This window comes from Lolium perenne, chromosome 6, assembly GCF_019359855.2.
Source record: "Lolium perenne isolate Kyuss_39 chromosome 6, Kyuss_2.0, whole genome shotgun sequence".
NCBI classification, from domain to species: Eukaryota; Viridiplantae; Streptophyta; class Magnoliopsida; order Poales; family Poaceae; genus Lolium; species Lolium perenne.
This window is the reverse complement of record NC_067249.2, coordinates 196,529,029-196,555,257: the sequence shown is the minus strand read 5'-3', so window position 1 is coordinate 196,555,257 and position 26,229 is coordinate 196,529,029. Positions and strand designations below refer to the sequence as shown.

The 26,229-nt window shown below is 49.8% G+C and overlaps 1 protein-coding gene across 1 annotated transcript; it reads left to right on the top strand.

Annotated features, from left to right (window-relative positions):
* Window positions 1–3,582: 3,582 nt before the first annotated feature.
* Window positions 3,583–25,775, top strand: LOC127306494 (cation-chloride cotransporter 1). Its single transcript, XM_051337129.2, has 15 exons — window positions 3,583–3,810; window positions 3,922–3,986; window positions 6,035–6,219; window positions 17,225–17,371; window positions 17,537–17,615; window positions 17,941–18,032; window positions 18,414–18,528; window positions 18,774–18,874; window positions 19,756–19,817; window positions 20,142–20,390; window positions 20,473–20,587; window positions 22,586–22,780; window positions 23,230–23,630; window positions 23,970–24,131; window positions 24,224–25,775. The coding sequence occupies exons 3-15, from the start codon at window positions 6,044–6,046 to the stop codon at window positions 25,321–25,323; spliced, it is 2,994 nt and encodes a 997-aa protein (XP_051193089.1). The 5' UTR covers window positions 3,583–3,810; window positions 3,922–3,986; window positions 6,035–6,043; the 3' UTR covers window positions 25,324–25,775.
* Window positions 25,776–26,229: the final 454 nt, after the last annotated feature.

Here is a 26,229-nt window from a genome sequence, read left to right as displayed (position 1 = left end):
GTGGACTTTTAGATTTTGTGGTCATTGACTCACTGTTGGATAGTCCACTCAGGCAGCAGAAGACTATCAAGCAAACAAATGACCCGACGCGTTACCAATCGATCAGGTGAGAAGCAGTCTGGATCGGTCGTGGGACGGTGGGCTTCGAGGTGGACCGTACGTACGGCGAGCGCACCGGCAGCAGTGCGACGGTGGGAGGTCGGGCTGGATTGGAGCATCCGATGTTGGCCCGGTCGGCGCAACCCTCCCTTTCCCTGTCGCCACGCGCGCCTGTTTTCACTGGGTCGCGGCGGGTGCGCGGACCTCGCCGGCCGCGTTCACGCACGAACGGCACGCCCCCGGTTCGCGGTGCCGGTCGGTCGCCGGCCGACGCTGGCCGGGCACGCCGTGCCCGTACACGGCCGGATTGGCCTGGTCAAACAGCTCGACGCGACTGGATTTGTCCGAGCCGTACGTACGGCTGAGCGGCGGCGATTTGCCGATGCTCGGCCTCCTTTTCCTCCTAGCCGACGGTCGTCGTCCGGACCATCTACACCATGCCATCGATGTACTGCTCGCCGACAAAGTCCTCGAGCGTGGTGGTTGGCTTGGCAGCCAGCGCGGCCATGATGCATGTGAACTCGGCTTCGTCGACGTAGTCCCCCGCATACTTCTGTTAGGTTGATCTCCCACGTATCGACCCAACGGTCGATCATGACCTTGTTTCGCGCCCTGATCGGGGGCGCCCAACCCGTATAGTTGGTGGGCCCTCGTCGCCAGCGCCATATAAAAGAGGTGGGGGCCGGGGCACGGACGCCAAGGTCGTTCGCTGCCGTTCTCCCCACCGACACACCAAACCCTAGACCATCCGATCTGGTGAGGCGCTGTAGCGGCGGGAAGCACCACCGACATCGCCGCCACTCCTCCGTCGCCGCCATGGCGAGCTCCTCATCGACGAAGACCGACGTATGCGACCCGACTGTCTCTCATCTAGTACTAGTCCCGGTTAGATGCAATTACTCTCTAGATGCAACAACTAGAGGTCCCAGTAGATCTAACAACTTCTGCACAGGCTGGTTGAAGTTGATCTCCATCTGCACCTGTGGCGGCAGCGCCCACGACATAGAGGCAGAGGAGGACGATGGGGCCGACGAGGACATCGGGCTCCTGGAAGAGGAGGCGTGGAGAGCAGCCAGGCCGCGGGTGGATTCGCGGCGCAGGAACGCTGGTGGTGGCTTTTCTCCCGTGGTTGAGGTACTGGTAGGAGCCGCGGAGGCGTGCGGCATCGGAGGCCACCTTCTCGTCCTTGGTCTTCTCGCGGCGGCCGCCGCCTCCGTTAGAGCTCTCGCCGCGACTGCTCTTGCCTCCCCGCGGCTGCCTGATGACCTACCATCGACCATGGCGCCTAGGGGAGCGCAGATCCGGGGGCGGCGCTGTTAAGCTTCATGCACTAGCCACTTGAACCAAAAATCCGAACTGATGGAAAGGGCTAGACAATCCACATATACACTTCACAACACCCCCACTCGCGTGTGACGGGAGAAGAGAGTCGAAAGAAGAAGAACACACCAAAACAGCGGTGGCTAAAGAGGGGGGGGGGGGGGGCAACATCAATTTTTAGGCTTAATTGCGAAAACCATATGAAAGCCAGGATTTGAACTCGAGACCTGGGGCTTTGATACCATGTTAAGCTTCATGCACTAGCCACTTGAACCAAAAGTCCGAACTGATGAAAAGGGCTAGGCAATCCACATATACACTTCACAACAGGCGCTTCCAATTGTGCTCGCCGGCGCCGGAAATGGTGCGGTGGGGGCGGCGGAGGAAGGGAGACGGGAGCGTCAGATGGATAGTGTTTCGCCCCGCATAGGCTCCTCCGGCCGCGATAAATACTGGCTGCAGAGCAGTAAGAGCGGGAGGCGATAAAATTATTTTGGGCTGGGCCTCGGATGCGTGTCTAAAAGAGCCACAAAATCTTTCTAAACCCGCTAACCAACCTGCATGGCCGCGGTTTGCGGATCTGCTAGAGATGCTCTTAATAGCTTAGGGTTGGGGGCTTGGGGCCTGGCCTCCCTAGCTAGCTTCCCGTCGCTTGTGCCTGATGGACAGGACGGTCGCCGGTCGCTGGGACAAGCAGTCCAGCTGCTATTTCCGTCCCTTGGTCTGTCCAATAGGAACTATAGCCCTATGCCACAATGGATGGAGAATTTTGGGGATGCGCTGCATCGCTCACGAGGAAGCCAGTTGGGAAACGGAAACGAAGTGCTTCTCGTTCTCGGCCTCTCATGTGAACTCGCTAGCTAAGTGGTGGGATACAGGGCTTTACACATGCCGCAAAGGTATAATTTATTTCGCTCCAGGGTTGGGCGGGCCTTGGTTCCCCCAGTTTTGCCATAACTAAGCTCCGCAATTGCGTTGCACATGGATTGGCGATTGAGATTTTTGTGGTTGCACGTTGGTTGTGATTAGGGTTTTTGCGGTAGCATATGGGTTGCAACTCAAACTCCCAATTGCACGAGGGGTTATAAATGGGAGTGCGATTTTCTAGATCTAATGGATTTCGCCTAATTTTTTTTCTAATTATATTGAATTGGAACGTAGATTTTCTAGTTGCATATGAATTGCAACTAGGTTTCTTTTGTTTGCATATGTGCAAATGAGGCAAGGTTACACTGTGCGGACACACTTGTGGTTACGTGCAGTATGCATCTACACAGTAAAAGTGAGAACAAGTCTGATGTACAAAAAAGCAGTCATTGCAATATTTTTCTCTTCCTTCACACAATTTTTAATACTACATCTCTTTATAAATAGATGTCTGAGATTTATCCAAATCTGGATGTATATAGCAGAAACCACTAATGGAGGACGAGCTACATGGTGGCTGTTTTTTTTCAAAAATCGAAAATGGTATTTGTAAGTTTCAAAAAAATCAGAAACAAAATTCTAGTTGCATACAATGTTGAACTCTACTACTGTGAAGAATCTCGGTTTAAAATTCGTTGTATTCTAGGCTACATAAAAATGACAAATTTCAATTTTTCAAAATGTGCACCGTTCATCACACGCAGATCCACATATTTGTCATTTTTGCCGAGACCAAAAAACAACGCATTTCAGACTGATTTTTTTGCAAACTAGTAGACTTCATTATTATCTACAACAATAATTTCTTTCTGATTTTTTAAAACTTTCAAATACCATTTTCGAATTTCCCCAAAAACGATCTAGCCATTTGGCCATTCTCATGTATGTAGATGCTATTTAGTGGCTAGATACATTTAAATTTAAACAAACATAAGACATCTATTTAAAATTTTATAGACGGAAGGAGTAATACGTAGTATCGTTTTGGTGGACTATTTCTTGTTTGTGGATGAATGTATAGCCCTAGAAGCCCAAGCTAGGATAAACGACCGGAACGGAAAAGTGTCCGGGAGAATTGACCAAGTGCCTTGGCCCTTGGGTAGATCATCTGACGTCGGCCGACTGAGATTTCAGTCGGCTGAGCGCTAGGCGTTCCCTTTCTCCTTTGGTCGTTCTCATGCGTTCGATGAGCAATGGATGGCGCAGATCTCACGGACTTATGAGTCATGACTCATGACTCATGAGCAGCACGTTACTGAAGCCAAGCCCACCTCGCTCGCGACTCGCCCCTCCAGATCCCGCCGCTCCTCCGCCGTATTGCTTCCCGGCGCTGGCACGGTGCAGCCCGGAGTCTCCCCGTGGAAGACATCTTCCTCGTGCAGCATCACCACTCGAGGAGGAGCAGCGGCGGCGCCACGCGAGGAGCAGAGGCCGTCGCAGACCCAGTTCCACGTTTGAGTTGAGGTACCACTCTTCTCCGGATCCCCCACGCCCCTTCTCCTTTTCCATGCCCAAGACCAGCTCCCTCCGGATCTGTGGCAGGTTCGGTTGTTGACCTTGTTCTTCTTCGTCCAGTGAGCAGATTGGTGTTGCTGTCTTCGAGATTTAGTATCAGCAGACCTGTTGGAGGCAGTAACGAGGTTAGGATTCCTGTAATCTCTCTCAAGTTGTGGTGTTCAGAGTTTTTCCTATCCCACGAACGCGCGCATACATGCCGTATGCTCATGTGATCTTGCCCGAATTGGAGCTGGGCTACCTCCAGCCTTTTTCGTTTGGGGAAAAGCAGAGGAAAGGGCCGGGGAGCTGCATCTTTCTTGGAGATGGCTCCTTTCTATCTTGATTATTGTATTGTAAAAAAATGACAGATTAGGTCCCTGTTTCTTGCTTGCACCTGTTAGTAGTACTTGTTTATGATCAGGAACATATAATGCCCGTGTATCAAGAGTTTTTTGCTACTGGATTCTAAGGATGAAGTGTCTTGAACTCTTGATGTGAACCAAATTTATTACAGGAAAAGTACTGCTCGTAAAGTATGATTACATATATGCATGCTCCATGATTAAATGCTTACTGACCTGCTTTTCCTCTATGAGAGTATGGCCTCCGTGTACTATAATTTTGTTTTTTAGATCATTTTCTGTTTCACTGCCAAAGAAATTCCTGCTGCTCAGTCCTTCAAATTTGCTCAAGCCAAAGAAAATTACAGTGTCATCAACAAATTTTTAAAGTGGAGGTGATAGACTTAAATTGCAGATATTCTACAAATACACAAAACTTAGCAAAGCCCAAAAGGCTTTAAGCCTAAACATAGCAATGCCAACTCTCAAACACTCCACAACCAACATATAGTTAAAACGTCAGGTAAGCTCCTGTCCTGCTTCTCGTTAGTTCCTAACACCGGCAAGACTACCCTCCTAATCAGACTGGCCGGTTAAACACTTCATTTGGCTAAATAAGTCATGGTCAAGACAATGCACACACAAATACACAACAACTATGCTAGTAGTAATTCGCGCAGAAGAATAATCTGTACTAAACCCGAAACCCTTAATACTGGGTACAAATTTGAGCGAAGTCTGTATCACCTTGGCGGCTAGGGTGTTATGCCAGCAACGACAGTGGCGGAGGTGGAGGAGCCATCCATGGAGGTCATATGGATGACAACACTGTCTTCCGATCCAATCGGTCGGTACTATCGCCCGTTGGGGGATGCTGGCACCGGTAGCCCGTCTTTGGCGGCCTCAGTTTCCCCATTCTCTATCCCGTTAGGGGCGTCGTGAGATATAAATTTTAGACTGGTTGCTAACTTGCTGGAGCACTCCTGACTAGCGGCGGAGCAGTGGCCGTGGATCTGGATCCAAGGCGGGGTGTGGGGAGAAGGGGCGGTGCAGGAGAGGACGGGGCGGGATCACTGGAAGCTTACTGGATTCGATGAAGAACAGAGGTGGTGGAGATGCACGCTGCAGCGAGAGACCGGTCGCGGGTGGCGAGGAAAATGGAGAAGGGAGTTAACGGGGAAGGTGGGCAACGGTCGGAGGAGAGTTTTCTGAGTCAACTGGTTTCATTTTTTGCGCTCAGCACCGTGGAGAAGTAGTTTCATCTTTGAGTTGAGGACATTACATTGTCTTGACCATGACTTATTTAGCCAAATGTAGTGTTTAGTTGAGGGCAAGAGTTTACCTGAAGTTTTAACTACATACTGGTTGTGGAGCATTTGAGAGCTGGCATTACTATTTTTAGGCTTAAAGCCTTTTGGGCTTGCTGAGTTTTGTGTATTTGTATGTAAGGCTATCACCTCCACTTTAAAAATTTGTTGATGAATTATGGATTTCTTTTCTCCTATGATTTTTTTTTGTATGTACTCACTCATATATAGGTATTGATTTCAAGCTAGTCTATGGATGCCACACCTGTTGCTACTTGAAGCAGTTAATGTTTTTTTCCTTTAGACTATCAGTTCTTATTCTTGGTAATTTGGTTGGGATATTACTTGACATTAGATTACTTATTTGTATCATCAACGTACATCTTTATTTCGTACCTTACTGGCTTCCCTGCTCTGTTCAATATTTTGGCATATTCTATGATACTACTAGAGGGAGTACATAATCAGGCATAATTTTCTAGATTTCTTTTCATGTATTTCTTTCGATGGCCATTATAATTAGCAAACTTATCCTTGCCGCAGCTCAGCGGGATGGAGAATGGGGAGATCGAGGCCGCCGAAGATGGGCTACCGGTGCCAGCACCGCCCAATGGGCGACGGTACCGGCCGGTGGGATCGGAAGACAGCGCCGTCATCCAGATGACCTCCATGGACGGCTCCTCCACCTCCGCAACTACCGTTGCTGGCGTAACACCCCAGCCACCAAGGTGATGCAGACTTAGCTCAAATTTGTACCCAGTATTAAGGGTTTCGGGTTTAGTACAGATTACTCTTATGCGTGTATTACTACTAGCATTGTTGTTGTGTATTCGTGTTGCATTGTCTTGACCATGACTTATTTAGTCAAATGGAGTGTTTAATCGACCAGTCCGATTAGGAGGGTAGTCTTGCGGGTGTTAGTAACTAACCAGAAGCAGTACGTAGCGGACAGGAGTTTACCTGAAGTTTTAGCTACATACTGGTTGTGGAGTGTTTGAGAGCTGGCATTACTATTTTTAGGCTTAAAGCCTTTTGGGCTTGCTGAATTTTGTGTGCTTGGTTAATCTAGCGTTCATCGAATAAGTGTCAAGTTCAGTTAGCAGTGTCGGTTTCGCCAATCTAGTTTCAGTTAATTTTTCAGCTATTTGTTAGGAACATATAGGATATGAGCTGGTCTTTGTGTTGATACGACCTTTGCGTTGTAAGCCCGGTTGCTCAGTCGTGGGATGACACGGTCGTTCTGAGCATCATGTGAGCAGGCACGATCGATGTCTTGCTGAATAAAAGGAGAAAGAAAGAGAAAAGCTGCAACAGTTGCACGCAACACAAAACCCTCGCCTCGTCTCTCTGTGTTCTTGTTTGTTTGACAAGGGGGAGGAGAAAGGCTGCAAGTGGTATCAGAGCTTGCCGATTATAGCGGATCAAAGACGCCGCCACCGAAGAAGGTTACGCCGGCAGAGAAGAAGAAGCTCACGGACGCTGCGTTCGGGTCGGGATCAAAGTCTCCAAGGCGCACATCTCTGTTGCCCACTTGCCGTGGTCGGAGCCAACACCATGGGCGCGAGCTGGCGATGAGGGAGAGGGTGGCGCAAGACGTCACCGGCAGCTCGTAGGACGGAGCTCATGCGCGTCCGGGCTCTCCTGCGTGTCGTGCCAACTGAGCTAGTGCGCGTCCTCGCTGCCTTGGGATACGATCAAGACTCTGTGCATCGGAGCAGAGCCCGTGCGCGAGTTAAAAGCACAGACGCGCAATCGGGATTATGATCGTCTCGTTCAAGGATGGCGAGACTGTCGAAACCTTCACGTTGCGTCTCTCCATGATCGGAGATGCTCGGTGACCTGGAGGACGAGCGGAAGGCTATTAGAAAATTACTGCGCGTGCTGCCCCGTAAGTATCGCCAGATGGCATCCTCCATTGAATCCTTGCTTGACCTCAAAACCATCTCCATTGAAGAGCTCAGCGGGCGACTACTCGTGGTGGAGGAGAACGAGGCCCTCGACACCGGCAAGCTACTCCTCACGTAGGAGTGGCGAGCATGCTTCAAGCGCCGCGCCCACGACGGGAGCGGCAACAGCTCGGGCGGTGATCACCGTCAGGGCAAGAACCGAGGCAAGGACCGCGATGACAAGCGAACAACCGTGGATGTCGTGAATGCCTCCGGCGGGTCCAAGAAGGACGACACTTGCCGCTACTGTGGCAAGAAGGGGCAAAAAGGGACATTGGGCCCGCGAGTGTCGCAAGAAGATGAGGAGGGAGGTGCACCCTGCCAAGGCCGACTACGACGCCGATCCCTCGATGCTGCTCGCAGAGATCGTGCTGGACGGAGCACAACCTGCTCTAGAGGCGGCATCGCCCACTCATGCTGCTGCTCTGGCTGTGCAAGGTGGTGCCTGCACCGTGCTAGTGCACGCAACGACCACGACGTCCACTTCGCCGCTCGCGCCAGAGCGCGCGTTGATCTTCCTCAATGAGAAGGCGAAGGTTGTCCTAGGGCGCGACACCGATCCCGTATACTCCGCATGGTACCTAGATATAGGCGCGTCAAACCATATGACGTGGGAGCGCGCATCGTTCGTGGAGCTCAACGAAGCGGTGCGCGGCAGCATCAAGTTCGGCGATGGCTCCGTGGTGCAGATCATGTGGCGCGGCACCATCACCTTAAGCATCAACGGAGGACCGCGATGATTGTGGGATGTCTACTACATTCCCAGGCTTGGGAGCAGCATTGTCAGCAGCGGGCAGTTGGACGAGCACACTTGCGATGTTAGGATCAAGCATCGCGTCCTGACGATCCGTGACAGACGATCCGTGATAGGCGCGACAACCTCATCATCAAGGTAAAGCGTGCACCAAATCGCCTTTACAAACTCACCATTCAACCAGCCCGTGTGCCTAACGTGTTTTGGGCACCTCCACTTCGAGGCGCTGCAGAAGATGGCGTGCGAGCAGATGGTGCGCGACATGCCCAGGGGAAGAAGCAGTGTCGAACGCCTTCCCGTAGCAAGCCAAGTTCAGAGCGGAGGAGCCGCTCAAACTGGTGTACTACGTTGATCTTTGCGGTGCCATCACGCCGCCCACGCTAGGTGGCCGCTGGTACTTGCTGCTCCTCGTCGACGACTACAGCCACTACATGTGGCATGTGTTGCTGTCGATGAAGGACGAAGCGGGCATGGGTCTCAAGCGCTTCAAGGCTGAGGCGCAGACGAAGGCGTGACGCAAGCTTCGCACGCTGTGCACTGGCCGTGGTGGAGAGTTCACCTCCAACATGCTTGCTGAACACTTCGCGGACACTGGCGTCAATCGCCACATCATAATGGCGTGGCCGAGCGCCGCAATCAGACCGTGCTGGGCATGGCCAGGAGCATGGTCAAGGCCAAGAAGATGCCAAGCTTCTTTTGGGGAGGCGGTGACCACTGTCTGTGTGGAGATGGTGTGGAGATGCTACTGCACACGGTCCTTGTGAAGGACTGGCTGCAGCGCGCACACACATGATCCTTGTGAAGGACTGGCTGTTAGGATATGATATGCCGCACATGGTCCTTGTGAAGGACTGGCTGTTAGGATAGGATATCATCCTTAACTGCTTTTAGGGGCATTAAGGACTAGCAGTTAGACTAACATCTTAGACTGGTTGTTATTGCATATTCGTGGCTGGCTAGCAGCTATATATTTGTATCCCCAACTCTCAGGTGGGGTATGGCATTGTGTGAGATGTGTGAGAAATAAAACCAAGGAAAATTGCCCCAACTCTCCTAGTGTCATCCTCTTCTTCAGGAAAGTGAGGCTAGAGGTACTAACAAGTGGTATTTGAGCAAGGTTGTCTTGCAGCATGAGTGTTTCATGCTCAATCCCCTCACAGGGAACGGAGCAGCCTAGTCAGTAGCAGCTCCTGCTGCCCCTTGTTACTTCCCTCCCTTCGGGTTGTAGAGCAGTAGCTCGTCAGAAGCAGCGCTCAGCCCCCAGCAGCGAGCCATGTCCGACGGCCACTCTCAGCACACGACTAACTCCAGCACGCGGCATCGGTAGGAGGCCGATCGTGCTGCGGCAGAGGAGCGTGCACCTGCAGCAGCCGCTACGGCGGCAGCAAGGGCGTCGGGGCTGGCAGCGGCGGAGGTAGAAGCAGCAGCGGCAGCGGAGGCAGCATGTGTTGCGGCGGCAGAGGTCGAGAGCTTGCGCGGCAGCGCTAACAGCTCTGCTTCTGCTGACGGCAACGCCGCAACGCGTGAGCGGGTGGCGCAGTGGGCAGCCGAGCACGCCCGCGGCGGTGGTGCCCCTAGAGGAGGGGCCCACTGCGACAGCGGCTGGAACGACCAGGACCGCGGCCTCTACGGGGTCCAGACTGTGGTCAGGGATGTTGGTCTCGGTGCTGGGTGGCCTACCCTCACCAAAACCAACTACATCGAGTGGGTCGAGTGGGCCGCGGTTATGAGGATCAGGCTTCAGGTGCGGTACATGTGGGAGGCAGTCCAGTATCGCGACGTCGACCACCATGAGGATTGACGGGTGCTGGATGCCCTCATCGCCGCAGACCCACCCGAGATCCAATTCTCGCTTTCCAACAAGCGGACTGCCAAGGAGGCTTGGGACGCCATCGTTGCGGCATGCATCAGCAGCGACTGTGCCCGCAAGTCCACACTGCAGGCACTTCGCAAGGAGTGGGAGAACCTGGCCTTCAAGCCAGGTGAGGATGTTGATGACTTCGCTCTCCGTCTTAACACTCTGTTGCAGAAGATGGTGCAGTTCGGCGATGACACCTACGACGAGGAGAGAGCCATTGAGAAGCTCTTTCGTTGCATCTTGAGAAGTACAAGCAGATGGCTTGCTCAATCGAGTCTCTGCTGGACCTCTCCGCGATGTCAATCGAGGAGGCGATAGGTCGCCTCAAGGTCGTTGACACCGACGAGCCGCAACCTCTCTCGGGGCCCATCACCACTGGCGGGAAGCTATTTCTCACTCGGGAGGAGTGAGATGCTGGCCACGGCGATAGGAAGAAGGGGGGGTCCTCTTCCACGACGGGCGGCCGCAGGCGTGGCAAGCCACGCAAGGCGCGCAAAGACGGCCAGGCCAAGGCGCAAGGTGGTGCCCGGGAAGGCGCCGCCGGCAAGCCCAAGCCGGCACAAGTCGACACCTGCCACAACTGTGGTTGGCCTGGCCATTGGGCCAAGGACAGTCGACAACCACAGCGTGGCCAGGCCCACGTCGCACATGCAGGGGAGGAGGAGCCGGCTGTATTCATGGCGCACGCAAGCATCGAGCTACCCCCAGCGGCACCGACCGCAACGACTTTCCTTCACCTTGACGAGCCAAAGGCTCACGCCCTTCTCGGCTCCGGCTCCGGCAACGACAAGACCGGTGGGTGGTGCCTCGACACCGGCGCCACCCATCACATGAACGGCTGACGGGAGTTCTTTTTTTTTGAACCTTTTGACGGGAGTTCTTTGCCGAACTCAACTCCGATGTGCGAGGCTCTGTCAAGTTTGGGGATGCCTCCGCCGTGGAAATTCAGGGTGTCGTCTCCGTCATCTTCGCCGCCAAGACTGGAGAGCACCGGCTGCTCACCGCTGTCTACTACATCCCCGCGTTGAGGAACTCCATCAGCCTGGGACAGCTGGATGAGAACGGCTCGCGCGTGCTGATCGATCACAGGATCCCGCGCATTTGGGATCGCCACCGTCGCCTTCTTGCCAAGGTAACTAGAGGCGAAAATCGGCTCTACATGCTTGATGTGCAGGTGGCACAACCCCTCTGTCTCGCTGCTTGTCGGGATGATGAGTTGTGGCAGTGGCACGAGCGCTTCGGGCACCTTCACTTCGAGGCCATGAAGCGGCTTAGTACCAAGGAGATGGTGCGAGGCCTGCCGTGCCTTGATCATGTGGAGCAGTTCTGCGACGCCTGCGTATTGACGAAGCAGAGGCGACACCCCTTTCCCTAGCAAGCGAGTTTCAGAGCCAAGGAGAAGCTTGAGCTCGTGCACGGGGACTTGTGCGGCCTGGTGACACCCGCCACACCAGGGGGACGACGCTACTTCCTGCTGCTCGTCGACGACCACTCTCGCTACATGAGAGTGGTGCTCCTCGGCAGCATGGGAGAGGCAGCGGACGCCATCAGGCCTGCGCAGGTTGCTGCGGAGGCGGAGTGCGGCCGCAAGCTGCGCGTGCTGCGTACCGACAATGGCGGCGAGTTCACGGTGGCTGAATTCGCGTCGTACCGCGCTGATGAAGTCCTCCAGCGCCACTACTCCACGCCATACAACCCGCGACCATCGAGCGGCGCAACCAGACGGTTGTGGGGATGGCTCGGCCCCTCAAGCAGATAGGGATGTTGGCTGTTTTCTGGGGAGAGGCGGTGCTGATGGCCGTCTACATCCTCAACCGCTCGCCTACCAAGGCGTACGAGGCAGGACGCCGTACGAGGCCTGGCATGGGCGAAAGCCAGCAGTCTCCTATTTGCGGGTTTTTGGCTGCCTCGCATTCGCAAAGGAGCTCGGCAACGTGGGCAAGCTCGACGACAGGAGCACTCCGGGAGTGTTCATTGGCTACTCGGAGGGTGCGAAGGCCTACCGCATCCTCGACCCAAAGACATAGCGTGTGCGCACGGCGCGAGACGTCGTGTTCAACGAAGGGCGAGGCTGGGCATGGGGTAAGGTGGTGGACGATAGCTTGACTCCGACGTATGACGACTTCACTGTCGAGTACGTCCACTTCGAGAGAGCCGGGGGAGTAGGCAGCTCCTCTTCGGCTGTCTACCTCAGCCCGAAGTCTCCACCGACACCGGTGGCTGCTACATTGACGACACCATAGGCGGCGACGCCATGTACTCCAGCATCGACAGTCACTCCTCCGGGCACGTCGCTCATGTCGAGCACAACCAAGTGTAGTTCGCTTCCCCGCTTCCTCACGACGGGGAGCGCATCGACGCGTATCATGACGGCGAGCCAGTGCGGTACCGTACGATGGAGAACCTGCTCGGCGACCATCCGGTGCTGAGACTGGTGCCACGCGACCTGGAGGCGCAGCTGCAGCTTGCGCGTGATGACGGCGAGCCTCGAGGCTGAAAGAGATGTGGCATGGCGCGCCGCGATGCTGGTGGAGATGGATGCGGTCGAGAAGAATCGCACCTAGGAGCATGCTGACCTCCCTCGTGGTCATCGCGCGATTACCCTTAAGTGGGTGTTCAAGCTAAAGAGGGATGAAGCTGGCGCCATCATCCAACATAAGGCTCGCTTGGTGGCACGAGTTTTCCTGCAGTAGGAGGGAGTCGACTTCGACGACGCCTTCGGTCCCGTCGACGGATGGAGTCTGTGCCTTGCGCTAGCTGCCCAGGAGGGATGGTGCGTCCATCACATGGATGTAAAGTCTGCCTTCCTCAACGGCGACTTGAAGGAGGAGGTGTATGTGCAACAGCTGCCGGGATTTGCGATTCCCGACCAGGAGGGCAAGGTACTCCGCCTGCGCAAGGCCCTCTATGGCCTGCGGCAGACGTGGAATGCCAAGCTGGATTCCACGTTGAAGTCGATGGGCTTCGAGCAAAGCCCGCACGAGGCGGCCGTCTACCGACAGGGAAGTGGTGGAAACACCCTGTTGGTAGGCGTCTATATCGACGACTTGGTGATCACCGGCATCAAGGATGCGGAGGTGGCGGCGTTCAAGGAAGACATGAAGGCCGCCTTCTGGATGAGTGATCTGGGGCTCCTCTCCTTCTATCTGGGGATCGAGGTGCACCAGGACTACTCCGGGATCATGCTTCGACAGACCACCTACGCCAAGCGCATCGTTGAGCTAGTTGGGCTCACCGACTGCAACCTAGCCCTCACTCCGATGGAGGAGAGGCTGAAACTGAGCCGCGCCAGCATGACGGAGGAAGTGGACGCTACTCAGAACCGGCATCTTGTGGGGAGGCTTCGCTACCTCGCCCACGCACGACCGAACTTGGCATTCTCCGTCGGCTATGTTGGTCGGTTCATGGAACGACCGACGACGGAGCACCAGCAGGCTGTGAAGAGGATCATTCGCTACGTTGCGGGGACTCTCGACCATGGCCTCCACTACCCTAGGTGTCCTGGGGCAGCAGACTTCGTCGGGTACAGCGACAGCGACATCGACACCAGCAAGAGCACGAGCGGGATTCTCTTTTTCCTCGGCAAGTGCCTCGTGAGCTGGCAGTCGGTCAAGCAGCAGGTGGTGGCCATGTCCAGCTGCGAGGCCGAGTACATCGTGGCCTCCACTGCTTGCACTCACTCAGGCGCTCTGGCTGGCTCGACTACTTGGTGATCTCCTCGGCCGAGACACTAGAGCAGTGCAGCTACATGTGGACAACAAGTCCGCCCTGGCCCTGGCAAAGAACCCATCAAGTATATGTGCAGCTACATGAACGGAGCAAGCACATTCGGTTGATGCATCACTCATCCGAGGCCGCTTGGAGGAAGGGAGCATCAAGGCAAGCTACATCAACACCAAAGATCAGCTCGCGGACCAGCTCACCAAGCCTCTTGGGAGGATCAAGTTACTCGAACTCTGTTCCCGGATCGGGATGGCTCAGCGCTCCCACAAGACGACGTACAAGACTTATGGGGAGAATGTTGGATAAGTATTGTCTGTGTGGAGATGCTGCTGCACATGGTCCTTGTGAAGGACTGGCTGTTAGGATAGGATATGCTGCTGCACATGGTCCTTGTGAAGGACTGGCTGTTAGGATAGGATATCACCCTTGACTGCTTTTAGGGGCATCAAGGATTGTCAGTTAGACTAGCATCTTAGACAGGTTGTTTTAGCATATTCGTGGCTGGCTAGCAGCTATATATTTGTATCCCCAACCCTCAGGTTGGGTATGGCATTGTGTAAGATGTATGAGAAATAAAACCAACGAAAATTGCCCCAACTCTCCTAGTGTCATCCTCTTCTTCATGAAAGTGAGGCTAGAGATACTAACAACCACGGTGGTTACGTCTTGAACCGCTCCTACATATGCAACGTCGACGGGAGAACACCGTAGGAGGCGTGGCACGGCAGGAAGCCCTCTGCCGAGCATCTCCGTGTCTTCGACTACGTCGCCCACGTCAAGTCCACGCGCCCTTACTCCGCAAGCTCGACGACTGGAGCACCCCAATGGTGTTCATTGGGTACTAACCAGGCTCGGCCGCTTCCATGTCTCCTGCAACATCGTCTTCGACGAGACAAAACTAGAGGGAAGCGGTGGGGAATTCGTGGTGGAATACGTTACTTCGCCATCCTCGCCTGTCGCGGCCGTGGAGGAGCCTGAGGAGGGAGCTCCCACGGCGAGCCCTGCCTAGACACTAGTTGCAGGCACGCCGGTGCACCCCACGGATGCATCACCGCCACCATCTGTGGAGCTCGCCAAACCTTGACGCACATGACGAAGGGGAGATGCACCGCTACCGCAGCGTCACAGACATTCTGGGAGCCGATGCTACACCACCAGAACTCGTGGAGCGCCTGCTGCTCACCACGGAGCTGGAGCAAGGCAATGGTGGAGGAGATGGACTCCATCGAGCAGAATTGCACTTGGGCCCCGGTGGATCTGCCATGAGGTCACAAGCCCATTGGGCTGAAATGGGTTTTCAAGGTAAAGAGGGACGAGAAGGGCACCGTCATCAAGCACAAGGCTCGCCTCGTCGCCAAAGGATATGTACAACGCGAGGGAGTTGACTTCGAGGAGGTCTTCGCCCCCGTCGTGCGGCTCGACTTCGTCCGCCTGCTCCTCGCTGCTCGTCGTCGCTGCGCAGGAGAAGTGGGAGGTGCTCCACCTCGATGTAAAGTCCACCTTCCTCAATGGCGAGCTCAAAGAGGTGTACGTCTCTCAGCCTCCTGGATTCATCAAGGATGGATCGGAGGGGAAGGGGTTGCTGCTTCACAGGGTGCTATATGGGCTTTGTCAAGCTCCGCGAGCGTGGAACGCAAAGTTGGACAACAGCCTCGTCGCGCCTGGCTTCACCAAGTGTCCATCAGAGCACGCGGTGTACACCCGCGGCAAGGACGGGTAACGGCTCCTGCTCGGTGTCTACGTCGACGATTTGATTGTCATCGGTGACGGTTGGTGAGTTCAAGAAGGAGATGACCTCGCTGTTCAGGATGAGCGATCTGGGGCTGCTGTCCTACTACCTCGGCATCGAGGTAATTCAGCACCCTGGATGCATCAGGCTGCGGCAATCGGCCTATGCAGACAAGCTGCTTGCCATAATGGAGATGGGGAGCTGCAACGCTGCAACCGTACCCATGGAGCCTTGTTTGAAGCTAAGCAAGAAGGGGAGCGGGACGGCTGTGGATCCCACGTTATATCGGAGCATCGTTGGAGGCCTATGCAGCTGCTACGCGGTCGGATACCCGAGAAGGTTCATGAAGGCGCCCGTGAGCGATCACTGGAGCGCGGTGAAGCACCTGCTGCGCTGGGACAAGGAACCTTGGGTGCTCCTACACACGCCAGGAGAAGGAGACGAGGGCCAAGCTCGTGGGCTACATCAACGCTGACATGGCCGGCGACATCGACGATCGCAAAAGCACAAGTGGAGTTCTACACTTTCTCGGCGAAAGTGCGGTCTCCTGTCAGTCCGCGAAGGGTCTTGCGAAGCGGAGTACGTCGCCGCCACTGCAACAGCATGCCAGGGCGTGTGGCTCAGGCGGCTCCATGTCGAGCTGCTTGGACACGATGATGGCGCGGTCGAGCTCCGCGTCGACAACAAATTAGCGATCGCGCTGATGAAGAACCCGGTCTTCCATGACCGGAGCAAACACATCCAAACCAGGCATCATTTTATTTATCCGATAGTGATATCTAGTGAGGATCAGCTCTCCGACATATGACGAAGGCACTTGGCCGTGTGCAGTTCCAGGGGTTGCGCCGTCGCATTGGCAATTTGGCATCATTGAGAAGGACACGTAGATTAAGGGGAGTTTGTTAGTTAATCTAGCGTGTCATCAAATAAGTGTCAAGTTCAGTTAGCAGTGTCTCGTCAATCTAGTTTCCGTTAGTTTTTCAGCTATTTGTTAGGAACAAATAGGATAGGAGCTGATCTTTGTGTTGGTCCGATCTTTGGGTTGTAAGCCCGGTTGCTCGGTCGCTGTGAGCATCGTGTGGCACGATCGATGTCTTGCTGAATAAAAGGAGAAAGAAAGAGAAAAGCTGCAACAGTTGCACGCAGCACAAAACCCTTGCCTCTCTGTTCTTGTTTGTGTGACAGGGAGAGAAGAAAGGCTACAAGTAGAATATCTGCAATGTAAGGCTATGACCTCCACTTCAAAAATTTGTTGATGATACTGTATTTTTCTTTGGCTTGAGCAAATTTGAATGACTGAGCAGCAGGAATTCCTTTTCTCCTATGATTGTTTTTGTATGTACTCACTCATATATCGACATTGATGTCAAGCTTCCATAGTTAGTGTGTTAGTCTATGGATGCCACACCTGTTGCTACTTGATGCAGTTAATTTTTTACCTTAAGACTATCAGTTCTTATTCTTGGTAATTTAGTTGAGATATTACTTGACATTAGATTACTTATTTGCATCATCAATTTACATCTTTATTTTTGTACCCTGCTGGCTTCCCTGCTCTGTTCACTATTTTGGCATATTCCATGATACTATTGGAGGGAGTACATAATCAGGCACAAATTTCCAGATTTCTTTTCATGTAGTATTTCTTTTGATGGTCATTACAATTAGCAAACTTAATAGCTTTGAATTTATGAACTCATGTTTTCTTGTATATACATTATAGGAACCTTAAGTCTGGTGCTAATCTAACTATTGATCCAAGCATGCAAGAAGGTTCTAGTGATCATGCTACATCCATTGGACCTCAGAGGGATTCAAAGCTAGAGCTTTTTGGCTTTGACTCACTTGTAAATATTCTGGGCCTCAAGAGGTATGATCCATCTTTTTATAATTTTATCTAGGTTGACTAAAAACTTGAGATCCATCTTATTTTGTTAAGCGCACATAGATTTTGCCTAATATGTTAAGCATGTGCTCTCCAAAGAAATAAGTTGATTTTACTTTATGACATAATCATCTGATTGAATCTGAACAGCATGACAGGAGAACAGGTGCAAGCTCCTTCGAGTCCTAGAGAGGGGGAGGATGTAGCGATTACCATCGGACGCCCGAAGGTTGTCTCTGGTTCTACATTTAGGATGAGTGCCACCGGCTTAATGATGAATAACTAAGAGTTAGAATATTTCGAGTTAGTTAACAGGCAACAGTAGTACTCCACGTATCGCATCGATGAGTTGTTACATCCCTAATTATATTTACTCAACGTTAAGTTGCTGATTTGTACATTTGATTTTTCATGCCTGATCTCCAAAGTTCATAGAGTTTTTCATTGATTTTAGTTGACCGGTTATTTTTTCTGTTTATTTGGTTTGTCATTTCAATATATGAGTGTTTGTAAAAACTATATTATTTACTCCATTAATTTTATATGGTTAGCAGGATTTTGGACCTAAGTTTGGTACAATGATGGGGGTCTTTGTGCCATGCTTGCAGAATATCTTGGGAATCATTTATTATATCCGTTTTACCTGGTGAGTATTGATATTGTGTGCACTTGCTTTTGCTACATTCCTATTTGGTTTCTGCACAACAAATTTGCTGCGCTGCCATGTTGTTTCCATATAGTTATTGTCATTCTTTGGCAGAAGACGACCTCTAATATTTCTATTCCTAGATGGTTGAGCTTTGGTAGAACCAATTTAAAGTAACTGCAAAGTCTAAAGATATATTGCTGTCCTTGTGTGAACATATTTGACTGCTCTTGCAGTATTAATCCCTTTGGTACCTTGGACACTTTTTACCGTGGTTGGAAGTGGTATTTGAGGAATTGTGATGCATGTTTTCTTCATGGGCCTAGTTCTTTTTAGGTTATTGAACAATCAACACTGACAAATACGTTTTACGTTCTGTAGGATTGTAGGTATGGCAGGCATATGGCAGTCTCTTGTTTTGGTCTCATTCTGTGGTGCATGTACATTTTTAACCAGCTTATCATTAAGTGCAATTGCAACAAACGGGGCAATGAAGGTATGAACTACTGATGGTGGGTCCGTGTATGATAGTCTTGATACCTGATATGCCTTATTTTTGCTGGCTGAATTGTTTTCATTTCATATGTGAAACCTGGTGCCTAGATATGATTAAATTTCATTTGTATGGTTAAAGTTCATCTAGACTCATTGCTACTTTGGGAGCTTTGCTTGATATTCTGTGTTGCTACCTCAATAAACTGAAATACCAGTTAGCTGATATACATTTTGTATGATCCATAGGGTGGTGGACCATATTATCTCATTGGTCGTGCGCTTGGTCCTGAAGTTGGAGTTAGTATTGGATTGTGTTTCTTCCTTGGAAATGCGGTTGCTGGATCAATGTGAGTATACACTGCAATAGCCAAGTACTTGCAGTTCTCATTTAAATCCTTTATATTTTGTTTGCTTGTGGAGAAGTTGTGAGGATATTTGTGCACCTGCTGCTTGGAAGCTGGCATCGCATTAGTGGTGTCATGTAGTTGTTCAAGTTAAGAATTAAGAAGGAAATCCCTTCACTCTTGCCCGGCCGTGGGCAAAAGGCCCCCGGCCGGCCTTCTCGCGCCCTCACAGCCCTCTCTCTCCCTATATAGAGAGGTTTACTTGACTCCCAAGCAAGGCTTACTTGACCCCTAAGCAAACCATAAGACTAACGGGCCCAGGCCCATGACGTACTCTAACAGCATGTAATGAGCGGAATGGATTTTATTAAAATATAAAAGGAGTGAAACGGAAGGGTTTTGTGTTATACGCTGATACTTGTTAGCCCTGTCCTGGGAACTGGGCGCCGACCAGTTGGCTATTGACATGTGGATGGCTGTGCGCATAGCCGCATAGCCCACGACCCACGTTCAAGCCTTGGCTCCACAGGATTGCGCCCAAGTTGCTTGTCCTTAATCTATTGCCACAGGGGCTCCCCCGTCTGCTGGTCCCTTTTGCACTTTGTTATCCTGTCCTGTACCAATGAATGATTGGTTTGCAGATGTTCCAAAAGTTGGTTATTTATAAAACCATATACCTTCACTTAAACCATTATGTTAGAAAGAACGTGTCTGGATTGAGTATAATGATAGAAACAGCTGAATTAGTAGTATAAACTCTGACTCTTCGGACCACTGCATTTCAGATACAATTTTTTTATTTTTTATTACTTGTTAGTTTGACATGTATCCATATATGTTGGTTGCTCCCCAACACTCCCTCCCCAACTTACCTGTCATTTCAGGTATGTTCTGGGTGCTGTAGAGACCTTTTTGGACGCCCTTCCTTCTGCAGGATTGTTTCAAAGTAAGTTTCGAGTGATACTAGTCAGCATGTTTTGTTTATATTTGTGAGTGCTGAGTACAAATGGTGAACCATTTCCAAATGTGCAAAGCGTAGACCCTTGTACATCAATTTTTTTGTTAGGGTATAGAAAATACCTATATTTAATTGGGTCAATTTCATTTTAATTTAATTTGCCTTGCTAGCTTGGGTGCATGCTTCATGTGAAATCGAGAAAAGGAAGCAGATCTGCACTACTAGACAACTAGACAATACTTACTATTTTCTTAACTTGTAATGTCAGTTTCTATTTTTATTTCACTAACTTATAGTTTATTAATGACGCAGAGAGTGTAACAGTGGTCAACAATACGTTATCAAACGGTACAGCAGTAGCCGGCACAGCAACTATATCGACACCCAGCTTGCATGACCTTCAAGTATATGGTGTTATTGTGACCATATTGCTCTGCTTTATTGTGTTTGGTGGTGTCAAAATCATCAACAAGGTTGCGCCTGCCTTCTTAATACCAGTACTGTTTTCACTGTTATGCATTTATCTTGGTGTCTTCATTGCACCAAGACACAATGCTCCAAGTAAGTACAATGTGACGTATATATTGGAAGATCAACATTACGCATTTATGTGATCAATTGTAATGTCGGTTTTCCTACCTAGAGGGGATCACCGGGTTGAGTCTAACTTCACTCAGAGACAACTGGGGTTCAGAATATCAACGTACAAACAATGCTGGAGTTCCTGATCCAAATGGGTCTATATATTGGGATTTCAAGTAAGCTTGTAACTTCTCCCAAAACTTGAAAATTCTCTTATCACTCCATGTGAATTTATGAGGAATCTAAAGCATACTGAAGTCATTATGCACAATTTTCACTTTACCCTTTGACCAATCATGACAATGACCCCACTTCCATTATTTGTCGCTAATAGGATCAACACTGTGGGGCTTGAGTTTGCTCACAAGCATATTCATTCTTGGACTGGGCTACCCGACGGCGCTGCATCCAGCTAGCCTCTGTGCGGCGGCTACCCGAAATAGATGCTTTACTTTGTGCGCTATTCTTTTTCCGGGTCAAGCGTCCCTTGCATGTAGCTATTACGTGGCATCACACTAACGCAGTAGTCTAGTACTATGCTCACGTCCCTACAGTACGATTGCATGACCTAAAAAATTTACAGCAACTCCCTTGGTACATTTTTTATGCAAATGCAGATGTTTGACTGAGAAAATCTATCAAGTTTTTTCAAAAACAAATGTCAAATTTTTCAAAAGTATAGTATCCAGAATAATTAAGGGTAGCTTCCAGGTTATCCAGCAAATAAACTACCAAGTTATTTAGCAATAGCTATTAAATAATTTAGCCATAACTACCATGTTATTTAGCAACACCTAGTACCCTAAAATTGTCAGTGACTAGTTGCCAATTTCTAGCTCCTGATAGCCAAATTAAAAATGCCTGGTTGCCAGGTACAATGTTGATGGCTGCCAAGTTCTAATGCCATTTTGCCAAATTTTCAGTGAATAGCGGCGAAATATATTGCCAAATTATAGCTCCTAACTGCCAAAATTTCATTGTATAGCCTCCAAATTTTTAATGCCAAAACAGATTCTCTAGCTAAAATTTGCGATGACAAAAACTGGAGATACATGCAACTAGAGGATTACTAGCAGCAAAAGTTCACAAAGCAAAAAAAATCATAAATATCTCCACAGATCAAGATGTACGGGGAGAGGAAAAAAAATCAGCCAAGCCTCTATCAGCTTGCCATCGACGGCCTCCCCAGATACGCGCTCTGCGTTGGCCGCCTGCCCGGATGCGCACTATACGACGACCTCGCCGATTTGTGGTCGTCGGCGGCAGCACAGGCGGAGCCTTCATGGCGTCGCGCCTCCTCGTGGTCGCCGGCGTCCTGGAGGAGCCCTCGCTGCGCCGTGCCTTCCCTCCCTCGTCGTCGGCGCCTGGTGGAGCCCTCGCTGCACCGCGCCCCCTCCTCGCTCGTCGGGGGCGATGGAGCCTGGTCTGCGCCTCCTCCTCGGTCGTCGGTGGCGGCCTGGTGTAGCTCTCCCTGCACCGCGCCTCCTCGCTGGCTCTCTTGTCGGCGGCGGTCTGGCAGAGTCGTCCGTGCACCGCAGCACCTCCTGGGTGTTGTGGCGATTTGTTTTCGTGAGATAGAATGAGTGGACGAGAAGAGCCGTAAGGGAAGTAAGAGAGAAGGGATATGGATGAGTGGGGTAGTGCTTGTGGGCCGCGTGATACCTTGTACGAATCGTGATGCACCGTCGCACGGAGATAGGGCGTGTGCGGCGCTTTTCCTTAGATTTTCCCTTCATTCTTTTGGACCAGGATACACAATTTTCACATGTCCAAAACTTTAGAGTAAAAATATACTTTGCACTCATTACACTGCCATATATTTTACTTTGCACCACATTTTACAAGAGTTTTCACTTTGCACTAGGTCTGGCACAATAATTTTGCACTTTGCACCTTGCACCAGGTCCTGTAGAAAAACATATTTGAAAAATCTGAATAATTTTATACATGTATATAATGGGACGTAATATATACATATAAATCCAAGCTTAAAAGGGCTTAAGCGAAACTTGGAAATGAGTTTTGGGACCTGTTATTTAACCTCGCGAGCTTGAAGGCTGGAGATGAATCAAACTCTATTATTGAAAAATTAGGTTTTTTGTCCTGCAGGACAATTTTATTTTTTAAATCTTTGTGCAAATGTAACTCCTCAACACATTTTGTGTACTTTTCAGTGCTTTGGTAGGTCTCTTTTTCCCAGCAGTCACTGGAATTATGGCTGGCTCAAACCGATCCGCAGAACTGAAAGATACACAACGTTCAATACCAATTGGAACATTATTCGCTACTCTTACAACGACTGCTATGTACTTGTTTTCTGTGCTTCTATTTGGAGCCTTGTCCACAAGAGAAGAGCTTCTAACTGATAGGTAAGTGCTTTTTAATGCTGCAAATTGCCATTGAAGGTGATGCGTTCTCTATGGTTTTGAATAATTTATTTATTTAGGTTCTGTATCCACGATGCTGCCAGGGCATGATTATCTGCTCTATGAGTAGAGAAATATATTGATTCATTGCGTTGATTACGTTCTCACGGGCTCACGGGCAGTAAAGTTACTTTTGTTGTTGTTTGAGGTTGTATATACTCCTTGCTTGTACATGCAGTATGATTTGTTTCATCTGAGCTCATATGGTCAATATTCATGCTTTATATACTGGACATTGCTGAAATCTGTTTTTTTCTCTGTATTGTTTTATCGAACAACTACATTCATACAGCATGGCTGTAGGTTACATGTAGTTCCATCTTAGTCCCATAAGCTGTTAAATTACTGAGTTGTTGTGTGCTTAAGCTCATAAATATCCTTAATACTTGCAGGCTTCTTACTGCTACAGTGGCATGGCCTGCTCCAGTAGTGATTTACATTGGTATTATACTGTCCACTTTAGGCGCAGCACTGCAGAGTTTGACAGGAGCTCCAAGGTTGCTAGCAGCAATAGCAAATGACGACATTCTTCCAGTCCTTAATTACTTCAAGGTTTCTGAAGGCGCCGAACCTCATGCGGCAACTTTGTTCACAGCGTTCATCTGTATTGGATGTGTGATTATTGGGAACTTAGATTTAATTACACCAACAATCACTATGTTTTTTCTACTGTGTTATGCTGGTGTGAACCTGTCGTGCTTTCTGCTTGACTTACTTGATGCTCCTAGTTGGCGCCCTCGATGGAAATTTCATCACTGGAGTCTTTCACTTGTTGGTGCATCGCTTTGCATTGGTATGCTTTTTGACCCTTACCACATTATTTCGTCATTCATGACATCCATCCTGAGTTTTCTGTAATACTTTTACTGAATATATATTGGTTATAATGTACTTACTTGACTTAGACAATATTTTGATTGAAGAATTCTGTTCACATGTGTTCTTTTCATCCAACCAGCTTCTGCTAACCTGCACTGAAGTATTGTGTACTTTGTATTTCTTGTGGCCCACAGCTAGTTAGAATGCATCATCTCATTGTGTTTATTATAGTACAGCTAGTTAGAATGCATCCTCTCATTGTGTTTATGATAGCAGTGCTTTCCACTTACATGAATCTCTCTCTCAATTTCAGTTATCATGTTTTTGATCTCTTGGTCCTTCACTGTTATCTCACTTGCCCTTGCAAGCCTCATCTATTACTATGTGAGTATAAAAGGGAAGGCTGGTGACTGGGGAGATGGGTTCAAGAGTGCATATTTTCAGTTGGCACTGCGAAGTCTCAGATCGCTAGGAGGTGCGTCTTTCTGCATTGAATAAGAAATATTCATAAGTAACTGCACGAACCCCCATTGTTCTAACTTCTAACACTCATTGTTCTTCTTGCAGCAAACCAAGTTCATCCTAAGAATTGGTACCCCATTCCTCTGATATTATGCCGCCCTTGGGGCAAACTTCCAGAAAATGTCCCTTGTCATCCAAAGCTTGCAGATTTTGCCAATTGTATGAAGAAAAAGGGCCGTGGTATGTCAATATTTGTCTCTACAATTGACGGTGATTACCATGAACTGGCTGAGGATGCTAAGACTGCTTGTCATCAGCTGGAAGCCTACATTGAGTACAAACGCTGTGAGGGTGTTGCGGAGATCATTGTAGCACCTTCAATGTCTGAGGGTTTTCGCAGCATTGTTCAGACGATGGGGCTAGGTAACTTGAAGCCGAATATCGTTGTGGTGCGGTACCCTGAGATCTGGCGCCGTGAGAATCTGACAGAGATACCATCAACATTTGTCAGTATAATAAATGATTGCATCATTGCTAACAAGGCTGTTGTTATTGTGAAGGGCCTTGATGAGTGGCCTAATGAGTTCCAGAGACAGTATGGGACTATTGACCTCTACTGGATTGTGAGAGATGGAGGATTGATGCTTCTTCTGTCTCAGCTCCTGCTCACGAAAGAGACCTTTGAAAGCTGCAAGATCCAAGTCTTTTGCATAGCTGAAGAGGACAGTGACGCTGAAGAGCTTAAGACTGATGTCAAAAAGTTCTTGTATGATCTTAGGATGCATGCCGAGGTCATAGTTCTGACAATGAAGTCATGGGAATCTCACTTGGAGAGCAGTAGCAGTGGTGCTCAGCCAGATGATTCCCAAGAGGCTTACATTAGTGCACAGGGAAGGATCAGCACATACCTTTCAGAGATGAAGGAAACCACAGAAAGGGAAGGGCGGCCACAAATGGAGCATGGGAAGCAACTTGTTGTGAACGAACAAAAGGTTGATAAATTCCTCTATACAATGTTGAAATTAAACTCCATGATACTCAGGTACTCCAGAATGGCAGCTGTGGTGCTAGTGAGCCTCCCTCCGCCACCGCTGAATCACCCTGCATATTTCTACATGGAGTACATGGATCTTCTTGTAGAGAATATCCCACGCATGTTGATAGTTAGGGGATACAGAAGAGATGTTGTCACGTTTTTCACATGATTAGATGTATACTTTTGGAACACCAAGCTCCGTTTGGCTGTTGTACCATCATAGCAGAATGAACACACAGATCTGTGCAGATTCAGTGCCTTAAGTTTGAAGCCCTCCCCTTGAAGGCTACCTTGAGATGAGATGCGCTGGGCTGCTATTGTCATATTAGGTGCGTGACTTGTAGTATCTTCATTCTTATCTTGGACACGACAGATGAATACTTAATCATTACGAATTTTGTACCCATGTCCACCATACTTAACAGTTTAGAAACACACAACAATAGCAATAGTGATCCTATTTGTGTCGGTTGATGCCTTGATGGAAGAGGAAATGCCCCAGAATTCATGGTCGTGGGCTATAATTAGAGAATATTCTGTTAACGGCTGATGTCAATGCATTTCTGTGGATACATGTGAAACAGTGGCTGATATGATTGGTTTTGTTTATTTTTGGCACTATCAAGTATTGTTATACATTGCATTGCTGTTGTCCTTCGGGCAAGTGTCTGAAGTTTTTCTGTCTAATGCGGACTTCTCATAAATTAGCGTGAACTTTTGGAGGGGTACCTGTGATATTTTATGCTGTCATTGCGTGCATTTATCGTGGTACTGTTCTTCAATCAAAACCGGCCACAGCCAGCGGTCATTCTCATCTCCGAGCGCAACTGGCAGCGGCGGAGATGGATGCCAGGGCTTGCTTTAACCTAATTTTCCATGTGTTGTGGGTGCTGGTGGCGATGCCAGCTTAGATCTCCGATCTTCTATTGAAAGCTGACGGGTTGCGGCATGGGTCTGCTGATCTAGGAGACGGTTCTTGGGTTCTTCTCGTGCTAAGATGGTGGTTTGCTTGATGGCGGTCTTCATTGATCTGGCCGATGACGAGTTTCGAAAGGCTTCGCTGGCGATCTTTATT

Coding starts and splice junctions, on each gene's coding strand:
- LOC127306494 (XM_051337129.2), top strand. CDS start 6,044: ATGGAGAATGGGGAGATCGAGGCCGCCGAAGATGGGCTACCGGTGCCA. Junction 18,033..18,413: donor TATTATATCCGTTTTACCTG/GTGAGTATTGAT, acceptor TACGTTCTGTAG/GATTGTAGGTATGGCAGGCA. Junction 20,391..20,472: donor ACCAAGACACAATGCTCCAA/GTAAGTACAATG, acceptor TTTCCTACCTAG/AGGGGATCACCGGGTTGAGT.